We start from the raw sequence: 15,165 nt of genomic DNA, 5'->3' as shown, positions 1-15,165 counted from the left end.
GTATCTGAAAGAGCACTCTTCTACCAGCAGTAACCACACCAGCACTAACCGTTGTTTTCCAAGGAGATGTGATGATAATGATGATGACATCATAGGCTGTTCTAAATAAGCAGTTTTCTAGATACCTACTTATGAGCTTATCGTATTAACAAGTAGCGTGATACCTCACGTTCATGGTAAATCCCCGAGCTAAAAGATATTTGAACCGATCACTATGTCAATATGTTTGAAGCGTCAAGCAATTGCAAATAGTAGCTTCAGCACTTAAACGATAGTAATAGCAGCTATGACGATTGCACCAACCATGCGTAAATGCATGAGTTTGGATAGTCAGTTAGATCTATGTCGGTGCAGCGGGAATACATAATTCTTGTGTAACGTGTTTCATGTCAAGTCATGCTTTACCACTGCACATGAACCAATTTGGCAGTGCAAAGGCAACGTCCGACTGGCATCGGAAGTTACGAGGCAAAAAACACCTTTTTGTCCATATTTCATTCCGGTGTGCATAAACCTCTGACACTTTTATGTGCGACAGGCGGTAGCGATGATTGCACACTTTGCAGTAGCCGGTGCAAGCGGAGCAGTAGCATTATGTGATGAACGTGACCATAATTTCCAAAAATGACACGTGAACACTGACCGTTGGTTGGAATAGACAAGTACGATCAATTACGGTGCCTGCGGAGAGTATTAATTTATCACTAAATTGTCAGTCCTTGTTGCAATTTGACGTAGCATATGATTTAACAGTGCTGAAGGAAATAAAGGTGATACACCCAGTTCATACACCAACGCGTTTTAATGACCGCGGCAAATGCAGTATTTCCTATCTATTTGGTTATAGTGGTAAGTACGATACTGAAACTGTTTTGACGAATGCATGCATTTGAATTATTATTCTTTTATTATGTGAAGGAGAACACCGACGCCTTCCTTATCATAATATAATACACCTCGACGAAAGCTCGTGCATTGGAAATAATAAACACACTAGATGTAGGTATGAAACATGACGATATTGCTTTGAGGCCCACGCTCTTATTATTATTACTTCATCATAGAGCTACCTTAAAAGTCGATCTTTGAAAGTCCTACTCATAAAACTAGTGCGGTAGACTGTTGTGTCTACACAGTTCAACATTTTCGATATTAAAATTTCGTCTCTCGTCGAATAAATCCGTTCAGCCGCCCATCTGCAATTAATTGCATTTGCTTTCGGTTTCATTACGTGGCAACGCTACTTTAATTTATGTAATAGCGGATTAGCACGTCATGCGACTTTCCTGCCGCTGATAACCATGGAAAGAACCTTATCATAGGAAATATCATTATCTATGCTTCAATTGTCGGCGAAAGGACAGTAGAGCACAAATATAAAAGGTGCTGCATAAGCTTGCTTATAAATCATTGCGATTCATCCGGTGTTAGAGTAACAACAATTAAATTTATAGAACACTCGACAGCAACATTGAACAATATCGCTAGCAATTATGATAAAGCAAAGTGTGTGATCTCACTGGGATTTTTTCGTTTAAGTTAGTTTTACGTTGCGTTTTTTTAAATTCATATAGAAAACTTTTGAATAAGTCGAGAAGTTAAACAATCTCAAGGGCATTGCAAAATCTTATAGTTTTTTAATTTATTTACCTGTGTATCGTGTTTAAAGTTTGGAAAAACGAAAGGTACAGAAAGTGATACAAGAGACACGCGACTAGAATGGATAAATTTGTTAACTTCGTAAGTACATAGTTTTGTTGTGAAGAGTCCAATCGTTCGTGTTTTATTTGTCTTTTCAACATGATTTGCCGCTATTAACAAACAAAACATCATCTTTAATTACTGTCAGTTTGCTCGACGGAATACGACGACTTCAATACTATATTCTACTCTCGAAACTTCTCTTTATGGATAGAAAACAATGGAGTCAACAACATTTCTAAAATTAATTTGGAAGCAGTCGGAACTTCAAAAGATAGAAAATGCTTTCCCCAAATAAAAAATATAGTAATCGAGAATTTATTTTTTGACTTAGGACTATTTTCGTTATTTGGCAGTGTTAATCTAATATTTGGATTCGGACTCGATTTACAAATTTTACATCATGCTTTAAACATCTATTGCTGAGCCAGAACTGGCCACATTTTCATGACTTGCATACCGATCGATTCTTTAAAAATTATTACGGTATAAATAATTATTTGTATATTCAAAGAATACCTAACTTGCTTTTCTGTAACATAAATTTTTAATCAACGAACGAAACCTGCATAAGTTCTCCTTACACAGACATCAAAAACGCAGACTTTTTGGCCGGCGCTCGAACTCATCAATGTACATTCACTGTGGCTTCAAAATAATGATGAGGACCGATTTACACAACCACTGATAGTTTATTTAGCCGTCATCGTCAGGCATCTGTTTTTACCGCTAATCGTGTGCTCAACTGTTCGGTGCAACAACCAAATCGCATCAATAGTAAACAGCACGACAATGTTATAGAAAAGATGATGCAGCATTGTAATCTGCAAAATAGTATTTTCTTTTTTAATATTCGTCAACACACTCTACCGCGGCCGTGAACAGAAACCCTAAATTTTCATTTGTGTTTTAAATTTCAAAAATAAAAAAGCAAAGCCTTGGTGCTACATTCCAATTTGGAACTTGACCTACTGTTTGTTATACACATACTTCGCAGCCAACTGTTTAGTGTACAGGACACAATTGTGGGACTAGCGCTACGATCCTACTGACACTAACAGTCTCTCCCGAGCCGAGACTCGAACCTACGACGACTGGCTTATTAGGCCAGCATCGTACCTCGAGACCATCTGGGAGGTTTGAATTTTAAAAATATTGATATCCATATAACCTCAGATCTGTACAAAACCACTATATTTTTATAAAGATTCTACGTATTCGCAAAAATTTATGATCTATCTACACAGATGCATAAAAGACTTGTAAAAATCCAAGTGATTATTTCCAGTACCGCCAAGTGCAGGTGACTAGAGTGGCACACTCATAGCTACACTAGAATTAATAATTACACTGGGGTCTTTTTTACGCGGGTTATTTTTATGCGGTTTTTTTATACGCGATTTTTTACAATAACGCGGATTATTTTTTCGCGGTTTTTTGAAATATTGCGGATTATTTTTACGCGATTTGGAAGATTATTTTGACGCGGTATTGTATTGTAAGTTAAGTATAAGTAAATTCAATGAAGTAAAATTCAATCGTAAGGTTCAAGACAATAAGATATTCCGTTTTATTAATCTAAATAATGCATATTTTTATTATATTTGCTGTTATTATCAAAAAAATAGGCAATTTCCGTTAGTTCGAGAAGAAAGAACAAGAATACATTAATAATTGTACAACGATACGAGTCAGGGTCGTTGCGATTTACTTTCGTTTAAGAAACGAAAGCTTAAACATGTAGCAAAATTATTATAAAAAAGTTATTGTCATGTTCTTCAATGAATTTTCATTTTAGAAGCACTAAAAACTCATTTTGTGTGTTTCGTTACCATTTTTATATCATTTCTCAAGTTTACATTTTTTTACGTGCCATTATTTTCAATCGGATCTTATTAATAAATAGAGTTTTTTTTAACGCGATTTTTTAAAATTACGCGGTTTTTTTACACGCGGATTTTTTCAACGCGGTACAACCAACCGCGTAAAAAAAAACCCCAGTGTAATAAGAAGCAGTTAAGTTGAGTTCACTCTATCATTCAAAAACCAACTGTACATAATCCAACGGTGAACATACGGTCGTTATTAGTCAAAACCCCTCTATTTTTTGCTTTTGTTTTCACTGCCACGCTTATTCACAACAGCAAAACCAAACCAAACATAACACATATCCAGGCCATTAATCGGTTTTTGGATCCGTTCACTCAATTCACGAATGGACACCAAAACAAGTATTAGCTTTGTCCAATACATATCATGCACCATGCACTGGAACCGATTTCAATTTCCTCAATTTCGGCAGGATTGGATGAATGTCTGTTTATCTGAAGCGTTAGCGCTAAATCTACACAAAAAATAGTCGACGCGAATGGCAATTAAAACGGATATCGAGAAATTTGAAATAAAAAAACTGTGGGAAATATCACTACCATTCAAGCAGTCATGTACTGCTAAAAACATAAATTGTTTTATCAAATTGTTTAGTGCTTTCATTACAATTGAATATATTGATTAATTGAAAATAAACCACCGGCAAGGCATTATCTTGCAGTAATGAATCGATTGCACAACAGACGGCAATAGAATTGAAAAGCCATAAAATAATTATCCGATTGAAATCAGTCTGCAGGTCGATGATAGCTATCCATTCAGGCGTCTAATAGATCTATAAGAGAATTGTATGTAAGTGTCCCGATTGCGCATTGACAAATAAACACGTGGGTAGGTGGGTTTTAATTTGTTTTTGAACTAGGTTGGCCTATATTACATCTCTACTAAAGAGTGTTGTTAATCGTCTAATGGATCGTTAGATTTTCATATTCAAATTCGTGCACGAGGCTTTAGAATAATATTTCAAAGAGTGTTAATTTGTAGCAAAACAGTGACTTGAGTTTTAAAATGGTACAGCGATGATCAGTTGTTTTACAGTTACAGCCCATATTTTCGCAATTTGCTAGCAAAACAGAGCATTACTGAAAATATGGAAATATGAATTTCGTCCTGCTCTCCATCTGTATTTTCTGTTTGTTTACTCAACATTCATTTGTCACGGCACATAACAGATCAATGTTTCACAGAGCAAATTATTTGTTTTCATTGTTTCTTAAATATTTCTTAAACTACGATCCCATTTTTATTTCCGCTTCCGACTACGAGCTAGGACTTCGTTTACTACAGCTTCGAATTAATTTTTCTAATCAATATTGCCAGCATTATGCATTATATATAAGTGGCAAGTTTATTGATTTTTTATTCAATACCAAGACAACTTTGGTATTGATCGCACATTATGATTATTTGAAAACCATCATTTTATCATGTTACTGTTTACTGAATGACAAATAAAAATATTAGAATAAAGTTTCCAACAATCGAAGCTCTCTGTTCATTTTGATCTAATATTTAACACAGACGTCACAATTTTGGTAACAATTTTGATAACCAAAACGTTCAACAGGTACAATCAGGTTTATGAAAACGGATAACGGTGGGTTTGGAATGGAAACGGAACTGAAATATATGTGGGCAACAGCATAGGCGCGTCTATGGCCAGGGTATAACACATCCAATCTACACTAACTACATTTAGTACTTACCGGTGAAATGTTATCGCAAATCGTCAGATGGTTATTTTGTTGGGCTAGTAAATTACTTATCACTGATAATCATGGCGCTTGGTTTATGCAGTCATCTGGTATATAGTAAACACAGACGTGATCGAGAAGGAATTTACTCCAAATTGCTGTAACATTTGGAATTTGAATCATATTTTGATCCTACCTAAGTCAAATCCTCGAATGCCTAAAAAAAAGTTTTTAAAAAGGCTTTCTCACAACAAGATGATTATTTTCATAAAAATGATCGGTTTTGCCAAGTTCTATCAAACGCAGCGTTAGCATATTTGGAAAACAGATTTAATCCATACTAAGGAGATAAGTATCTCTGCCCTACTGTCATATTAGTATATCGGACTAATTTAAGAAGTAAAACGATATTAATACCACTTGATCATGATGTCTATGATCATGCTTTAACAAATTGATCAATTGATTGATCAAAAAATCAAACGTTTTGTGTTTGAAAAGTTTATTTTATTATTTAAAGGGATAAAAATTGTGCATTAAACACTAGTAATTAAACCTTTAACTCATGTGTGTTTTTCTAAAAAAATAGCCCTTTAAACCTAAGATTCAAATCGTATACGTTTCTTTATATACAGTCGTCGTTCGCTAACTGCAACATGTTTACATTGCAGTTATCGGATGCCGTTCGATAACTGCAACACTTGACACATGCCAAAATTTAGAGGGGAGTCCGTCACTACCATTTTTGTTTTCAACAATGTCGAAATGTATTTGAAATGTAATGAAATGTATATTTTTTTAATAAAATAGTGGCAAAAAATAGCAGAAAACTAAAATAGGCAAGCTTTTTGATTGATCAATTTGATATTCATATTTCCGCATCATAATTTATTGCGTTTTAGTAACTACTTTACATAACCAATATGTAGGCGAAGATAAAGTTCATCATGAGCTCAATTCATGAATGAAATTTCGACAGGAAGCTCGAAACCGCTGACATAACGCAAGTAAAAGCAACATCAATATCAGCAGGATCCGTGACACCTATCAGTTCCTAAAATGATCTATTTAACGCTAGGTCACAAAATATTGTTTGTGATCTACTATGCACTGCCTCACTGAGTAGTGAAAGCTAGCCAAACAATGCACAAGGAATATTTTTTTTCTCTTTTAATAATTACGGAAAGTGAACCACATAACATGGTGATTTTGCTTCATTGATTATGGGGTTATATACCTTTCAAAAAACCGAAAAAATTTTAATTGCATTATCTTCAAATACAACATCTTGAGAACATTTTCACAAATTTTCATAAAGATCTGAGCAGAAGAAAGAAAGTTAGAGCGATTTGCAGGGCACCTCGCCACGGCCGCATAAGCTAAACTTGAAACTTTACACGCGATTATCTCGGAATAGTGTTTTCCGAAAAATGACTTTGCCGTGATCCTGATTGCCGGAAAACTACTGAACCTATTTCTTTAATTTTTTTTTTAAATTTTCGTAATTAAATTCGCCGGTCCTTGAACGATCGCTTTTTGAAACATACAGTTACATTTTGCCGCAAAAAAATTTTTGATGCAATTTTTATCGTTCAAAACGTGCATTTTTTGGGAAAAACGTTCCCGTTTGCACTGAAAACAAAATACTCATAAAGGCGTTCGGTCAAGGACACGGCACACTTCTAAACTAATGAAATAATATGAGCTATTTGATTAAGGTTGACCCACTGAGTCTCTATCAGGATCTCCGCAAGCCTGTGCAAAAAAATAGCGTTTCGGGGAAACGGCCATTACTCCAGTAATAATTGGTCAGTGGTGGGCACCATTCCGCTAATTCGCTAATTCGCTAATTAGCGACGCTAAATTTCAGTTAGCGATTTCGCTAATTTTTGAGCTGGTTAACGAAACTGTTAGCGTCGCTAAAATTTTGGCCTTCGAAACGCTAATCGCTAATTCGCTAAATTTTGTAGAAAAGCGACAGTAGAAATATTTCGAAAAACTGTGAATTGCTGATGGCGTACGTAAATTGCTTCGAAAGATGAACATACTTTACTGCGAAAGTTACTTTTGTCAGTTTTTTTTTACCCTAGAATGCACAGTGGTCGGAAAAGGCAATTTGACGAACTTTATTCATTTGTGCTTAAACGGTTGATGTTAGCCAAAGACAATGTTCAAAAGAATTGTTCACAAAAATATAACGGAAATGTTGATAAGAAATTTTTTTTATCATGGCCTACTATCATAAAAATCAAAAATCTAACTTTTGATACAGCGAATATACATGAATAGATTCTTTAGCAAAGTTGTAGAACTTTTCAAAATATGAAACTTTGCGGAAGATATCAAATTTCTATGACGTCTATCTACGGAAATACAAAGTATTTTCGCTGTCAACCCCCTCAAATTTAGTTTTTCTAGCATAACTTTTTAAATATTGTTTTTTCAAGAACATTATGTTCTAGACAAATATGACCAACATAAAAACACAGGTTTCTTTTGAAAACAGCATGTTGCTACAATCGTTTTATACTGAGTTAGAGCGTTTTTTCATTAAATTATTTCCCAGATTTAATGCGTATAGGGGAGAAAGAGGCGAACCGGTGCACATCATCAAATACTCTTCTTAAAGCTTGTACCTTGTACTATAAGCTAGTTAAACTTTGAAACTTGACAATTCATAAATGTATGAGTAGAGTGATGTTTTAGGTATGTATGTTTTTGGGGTTTTCTATACAAAAATGCACTAACTACCTGATTAATGAACGATGATTTGTGAATTTATGAAACAGATAACTCGCAATGCTTTCAAAATTAGTCTTTTAGACTTTTGCGCTTCTTCAGATAATTGGCCTGATGGAATATTGAAATAGTTAATAATGTCCGCACCGTGAAATAATACTTCATGGCAAGTAAAGCCAAGGATATATGGACATCAACAAACGAGCAGTTTCCAACAATAGTGTTTGAATTTTGATGCGGTAATTTCCCGGCCAGATAAAATGATCTGTAATATTGTAGCGCAACGTTGAATTGCATGCAGATCATTTGCTGGTTTCCATATATCCTTGGTTACTTACCAGCTACAGTCCATATGTTCTAATACATAACTGGAATGGTCAGTGGATTAAGACTGTATTTTCCTATTGAAATTTGGCTAGTGGGCGCGAGAGCACCATTCCAATCAAAAGGAAGACAGCGGCACTTCGATCCCGCGGATATTGGATGCACCTATCAACAACTAAATAAACCTAAGAAGTGTTCTCACTAATTTTGAAAGTATTGCGAGTTATCTGTTTCATAAATTCACAAATCATCGTTCATTATATAGGGAGTTTGTGCATTTTTGTATAGAAAACCCCAAAAACATACATTCTTAAAACACCCCTCTACTCATTCATTTATGAATTGTCAGGTATCAAAGTTTAACTAGCTTATAGTACAAGGTCTAAGCTCTAAAAAAAATATTTGATGATGTGCACCGGTTCGCCTCTTTCTCCCCTATACGCATTTAAATCTGGGAAATAATTTCATGAAAAAACGCTCTAACTCAGTATAGAACGATTGTAGCAACATGCTGTTTTCAGAAGAAACCTGTGTTTTTATGTTGGTCATATTCGTCTAGAACATTATGTTCTTGAAAAAGCAATTTTTAAAAAGTTATGCTAGAAAAACTAAATTTGGGGGGGTTACTAGTGAAAATGCTTTGTATTTCAGTAAATAGACGTCATAGAAATTTGATATCTTCTGCAAAGTTTCAAAATTTGTAAAGTTCTACAACTTTGCTAAAGAAACTATTCATCTATCTTCGCTGTATCAAAAGTTAGATTTTTTATTTTTATGATAGTAGGCCATGATAAAAAAAAATCTTATCAAGATTTCCGTTATATTTTTGTGAACAATTCTTTTGAACATTGTCTTTGGCTAACATCAACCGTTTAGGCACAAATGAATTAAGTCAAATTGCCTTTTCCGACCACTGTGGAATGGAGTTCCGGCTATCGTACAAGCCACAGGAGCATTTTGAAGAACAAGCACAAGGTCTAGATTGAATTTTCGCCACACCAAGAACTGTGATGAATTGCAATGCGCTTGAAATTATGACAACTTTGGTTCTACTTTTTCGATTCAGATAATAATTGAATTTTTATGAAAACATTCCTAGAAGTATCTATTTTCAATGCAAGCTAAATAACTTTTGTTATTCTTGTAAGTAATTGTTTTCGTTTGTTTAACCAAAACAGATCAAAGTGGTCCAAATCTTACAAAACACAAGCAATAAATATAGCGATGTGACTATTTACAAATTAAAAAGTTAGCGATTAGCGATTAGCGAAAGTTCCGCTAATGTGGGTTTAGCGTTAAGCGTTTAGCGATTATCGAGCTAAATTTTCCGGTTAGCGACTTAGCGATTAGCGTCGCTAAATTTTCGGTTAGCGGTGCCCACCACTGTAATTGGTATATATCAAAATCAAACGTATTTTGTTGTTGTTGATAAACTGCACTTTCAGAAAAATACCACTTTGATGCAATGAAAATTGTGCTATGTACTTAAAAATAAATACAAACTACCCTCATTTTTCTCGACCACAAAGGTAAATAACCCCTTAATAGTAGAGATCTATAATCTCCCATCTAGAATGAAGAGACAACAAGTAAACGAAATCGAAATGAAAAAGTTCTTTTGAAATGTTTCTAGATATTCAACAATTTTCATTTTCGAATGCATTCAGAATCCCCCCGCGAGATTTGTCACTTCAATGTCAAATATGACTTTGACTTCAGATTTGACGGATTGCGATCCGATAACTGCTAAGTTGTTGCAGTTATCGGTCTTGCAGTAAAAAAGCCTTCCAGTTGAAAGACTTTCACTTATCTAACGGCGACTGTATTTCATTGCGTGCAATAGACCATTTTACCAAAAACATCATATCAAGAAGACTGGGAACACGGCCTGAAATCGAGCGACAGTTTTGTCAGCGCACTGCGCAGTCTATTGAGTTCAGGTGGAACTGACGCATGCTAGTATGTGTGCTAGCGTTGCGAATGAAGTCCGAACGCACACGCAAGAATATCACATACGCACACAATGACTTCGTAGCGATGTAATTACCACCACTCTCATAACAAGCTACCACCTTCAATAGATGGAGTGCGCTGTTTGATAAGACACTTGTCATTTGTATGGAATCGATCCAGAGATACCAGTTTTCTTGATATTATTATTATTATTATTTATTGGTTATTTCATCCGACTTAAGTCTTAATGAATAAAAATATATATGTTTTTGATGTTCAGTGTTACCAGCGTTCTTTGGATGACACGGCGGCACTCTAGTTATATATACACTAAAGTCGCTTTTTACGCGGAGGATACATGCCGCGTAAAAAAACGCGTAAAAAAACCACGTAAAAAAACGCGTAAAAAAGCCGCGTAAAAAACGCGTAAAAAACCGCGTAAAATCCGGAGTCCACGTATAAAAAACCGCGTAATTTCCGGAATCCGCGTAAAAAAACGCGTAAATTCCGGAATCCGCGTAAAAAACAGCGTTAGTTCCGCATTCCGAGTGAAGGGGAACCGTAATCCGGGCAAAAAAAATACCGCGTAAATTCCGGAATCCGCGTAAAAAAAAACCGCGTAAATTCCGGAATCCGCGTAAAAAAACCGCGTAAATTCCGGAATCCGCGTAAAAACCGCGTAAAAAGCGACCTCAATGTATAGGCATTCTAGCCCATAACACAACAAATTTTTGAATATGGTTTCGTATGTGGAATCTACTAGCTACTGAGCTTTGGTTTTACCGACTATGTAACTACCTATAGATATTATTAAACATTTACAACTATTCGAAAATAACTTTTTCAGATATTTGTGACCTCAATAGCTCTGGTTATCACTTTCGTATGTGGAAATAACAATGACAATTCGATGAAGGACATTGTTAGCAATCGTCAGTGGAAACCGTTCGCTAGATGGCGACAAAACTTTTATCCCCACTCAGAGGAATACCAGCAAGCTGTTAAAGACAATATAGATGACCAGTATGACGAAAGCGATGGAGAAGCCGGTTACCCTCAAAATCTACAAACAATCGATTTCAAATCTAAAAGGTCCCGCTTGCGACAACCACTCTGTGAGGTGCTGGTCAACATTGTCTACGTCGGAAATGGAACCGATGGCTTCCAGTATCGCCCAGATCATTATGTTACGGAATCCTGCCTTGGTTCATTCAGCACTTTTCAAAATAAGGTACTTATTTATATTCAGAAACTTCAAAGATACTAATTTATTTTGTTTTTCAACAATGATTTTTTGCCATAGTTTTACCTCAGACAAACAGACGCGCAACTCGATGACGACTTCATCGTCCAGAAACATAACGTGGTGTCGCTATAAGCAAGCCTACACATTCATTAGCAAAGACTAAAACCGCTTTTACAAAAGTTAGTTAGTAGGCAGTAAGCTCACATGATGGCGCATAAGTGTAACGTTTGAAACAAAAAAAAACGTATTTTTTTAGAATTTCCGAAGAGGCATGTCTTTTTGTCTGTAGTTTTACATTTATAAGAGAATTTAAACCTTTTTTTATTTTGGATATGAAAATAATTAAACTTCCACGTACACGTGGTCCCCATGGTTCTGTGGTTAGCAATGTCGATCAGCTAGCTCTCCCATACGGTTGTGATATCGGGTTCGATTCCCGATCAGGTCGAGGATCTTTTCGAGATGGAAATTTTCTCGACTCAGCGCTGGGGTATCGGTGTATCGTTGCACTTATCATACAACATGCAAAATGTGTCAAAAAAAATATCGATAACGAATTCTTTCAACAAATCTAGTTGTTCGAGACCGCTACTAGCGCCACAGGCTAGCGTGCGATTTTTTTTTTACATGTAATTAGCGTTAGTGGCGTTATAGTGTTCTCGAATTCAAATCATTTTGGTAGATATGGCATTTTTATAAATAACGGCAATGTTTCTACTTATCTTTTTGATACATATTATTTATAGTTACTTAGATTTACCATTAGGGTTACATAAATTTTACAATGCACATATAAAACAAAATAACTTACATTATTTTCTAACCCTTGTTGATTTTTACCTATGCAGTGCGTGGAAACAGGTCTGTCATGCACACAGATAAGACAAAAGATCTTCATCACCAGAAGAAAAGTTAGCAGTGAAGATGCCAAAGCAATCAATTGCTGGGAGCACGTCCGAATGGAAGAGGTTAATGTCTACGCATGTGCTCATTATTGATAAAAATAATTAACTTATCATGAATTTCAGATCGATGCTGGCTGCGAATGCATGTGGCCAAGGGAGCACATCGGAGATAAGCACTCTTATCGAGGTGGAAAGTAAGAGGCCCGAAGTACTTTCTTTTTTCCTCTTTAAGTACGTCATTACGACCACTAACAAACGTGAGGTATCTTCAGGCTATGGTGAGAAATGTAACGAAAACATCTCATCCTTCTGTTAGGGCTTCCCAATGGATATAGAGATTAAATTTTCTCGCGATTGGATCGCACATGTGATTAATGTATAAAAATGAGCCCTTTTATGTATTTATCGTAGGCGAACCAACTTTTGTCAGAAAACCATGCAGTTATGAATTAGTATAAAGAAATAACGCAGTATTATTATCACTATCTAGTAATTTATTCTTATCATATTTATTGCCTAAATAAACCTTGAAGCAAATGAACCACAAAAGATCAATCAAAGTATCAATATTTTCAGAGAATTCAAAATTTTAGTTACGAGTTTTATCAGCTTTAAAAATTAGGTTTTTGTGAAGTTTAACTTTGCACATCGCACAAACTAATGAACAAAACCATACCGAATGATCTGAAAATACGCAATAACTTAATCGATTAATTTCAATTTGACCGAAAGTTTGCACACGAATTCGACTTAGTAAACTGAGTATATTACGCGGGTGAAGAAACTTTTCAGACTCAAAACTAATTTCCTAAAATGGCAAATGTATTTTGGCACAGTTTTGGTTGAAAGTATTGTAACTCAGAAACCTTTCGTTATGAAGAAAAACTGTCTGAGAATGAATTCTAGGAAACTAATAATGCTTTATATACGCAAAAAAAGTTTTTATGGTTATAAAAAATCTAAACTAACTCTTTATTTTTATTTCAGAACCAAAAAGAGTTAATTTTTGACGTTGACTAACGTCTATATCGAAGTTAGGCCCCTGAATTTGAAAATCTAGTAATTCAACCAGGGAAAACCAGGGAAAAGTGGTCAGGTTTTGAGCGCTTATTTTGCAGTCATCTATAATCAGGTTTTCGAGGTTTTGGCATCAATCGATCAGAAATTCTTTTATGGTTAAATTTATGTAACAAAAACAAACTATTTTTTGAGATAAACTATTGAAAAATTGGTAATCAATATCGATTGTCTAAATCATACCGCGTAGCCAATCACTACCTCTCTTCCCAAGCACAGTCGACACTAACGGATACAATCGATCTGAGTTTATTGTTATTGTTGTTGTCACTTTCTGTTTCCGATGTTTATGCTGCTGCTAGCGGAAAAAACCTTGCAAATATGCATCTTTTTGTTGGTGTTATTTTACGACAGCGGCCGGCGCCCCATCATTTTGATTCCAAAACTGCACCAGTGACATGCGGACGCTTGGTGATAGCAGCTGAAAGGAGGAAAGACAAAAAAGTACCGGTCATCTCGTGCCGGTTTCACCCGTTATGCTGTATGGTGGCTGTTAGTAATAAATGGCACTGCAAAATACTAAAATGGCTGGAATTCTGGACGGACTAACCAAAAACAAGGATATATTCGGCACCTGGCCCCTTTTGGTGCCTCGAATGTTTGTAACAGAAGCGGCTAATTGAATTTTCTGTTTTACCAAATGCTGCTGATAGCGGAAAAAACCATGCAAAAATGCATGTTTGTGTTGGTGTTAATATTACGACAGCGGCCGGCGCAGCTTTCAAGAAAAATTTTTCCTTACCATTCCATCATCTATGTAGCCCCTCCTTCTTTTCAATTATCTGACGAAGCCTTGGTATTAAACGTACCGTTCGAACATTTCACCCCATCAGTTTCATTACTAAACCGTACCGGCTACATACGGACGCTATCTTGAAAGAATTCTGGACGGACTAACCAAAAACAAGGATATATTCGGCACCTGGCCCCTTTTGGTGCCTCGAAATTTTGTTACAGAAGCGGCTAATTGAATTTTCTGTTTTACAAAATGCTGCTGCTAGCGGATAAAACCTTGCAAATATGCATCTTTTTGTTGGTGTTAATTTTACGACAGCGGCCGGCGCCCCATCATTTTGATTCCAAAACTGCACCAGCGACATGCGGACGCTAGGTGATAGCAGCTGAAAGGAGGAAAGACAAGAGAGTACCGGTCATCTCGTGCCGGTTTTACCCGTTATGTTGGTGGCTGTTAGTAATAAATGGCACTGCAAAATACTAAAATGGCTGGAATTCTGAACGGACCACCAGTAAACGAGAATAATCGGCAACTGGTACCTTTTGATGCCTCGAAATTTTGTAATAGAAGCGTTGCAATTCCCTCCACTATTTGTTTCAATGGAATATAAGAATACGGTAGTCATCGTCATGCGGTCGTGTCTTGATTACCACCCTCCTACTATTTTTCTAATAAAACTTGACTTTTTAACAGAAATTCTGATAAAAAGTCCAAGATGAAATGGTAAAAGACAATTTTTTATAGCAGATAAAGTAGCAGGTTAAATTTTGGTCCAATTTCAACGTTTGTTTGAATATTAGTATTCCAATGATTCATAAACTTAGCCTTCATTGAATAAATAATCTTGAAATTTCTCTATCCAGGACTGTTTATCAAAAGTTTTGTAGAAATTTCATTTCT

At 35.7% G+C, this 15,165-nt stretch overlaps 1 protein-coding gene across 2 annotated transcripts; it reads left to right on the top strand.

The window, feature by feature from the left end:
* Positions 1-372: 372 nt before the first annotated feature.
* LOC129725782 (uncharacterized) lies at positions 373-13,639 on the top strand. 2 transcript variants are annotated; one of them, XM_055681977.1, is made up of 4 exons: positions 373-849; positions 11,149-11,532; positions 12,396-12,515; positions 12,576-13,639. In XM_055681977.1, exons 1-4 carry the CDS (start codon positions 805-807, stop codon positions 12,648-12,650), a joined length of 624 nt encoding a protein of 207 aa, XP_055537952.1. In that variant the 5' UTR covers positions 373-804; the 3' UTR covers positions 12,651-13,639. The 2 variants fall into 2 exon arrangements, with proteins under 2 accessions (XP_055537952.1, XP_055537953.1); XM_055681978.1 differs by lacking the exon at positions 373-849 and adding an exon at positions 1,424-1,740 and having other exon boundaries at positions 12,576-13,636.
* Positions 13,640-15,165: the final 1,526 nt, after the last annotated feature.

The sequence above is a fragment of the Wyeomyia smithii genome, chromosome 2 (genome assembly GCF_029784165.1).
Source record: "Wyeomyia smithii strain HCP4-BCI-WySm-NY-G18 chromosome 2, ASM2978416v1, whole genome shotgun sequence".
NCBI lineage: Eukaryota > Metazoa > Arthropoda > Insecta > Diptera > Culicidae > Wyeomyia > Wyeomyia smithii.
Note: the sequence above shows the minus strand (reverse complement) of the source record. Positions and strands in the feature narration are given on the sequence as shown.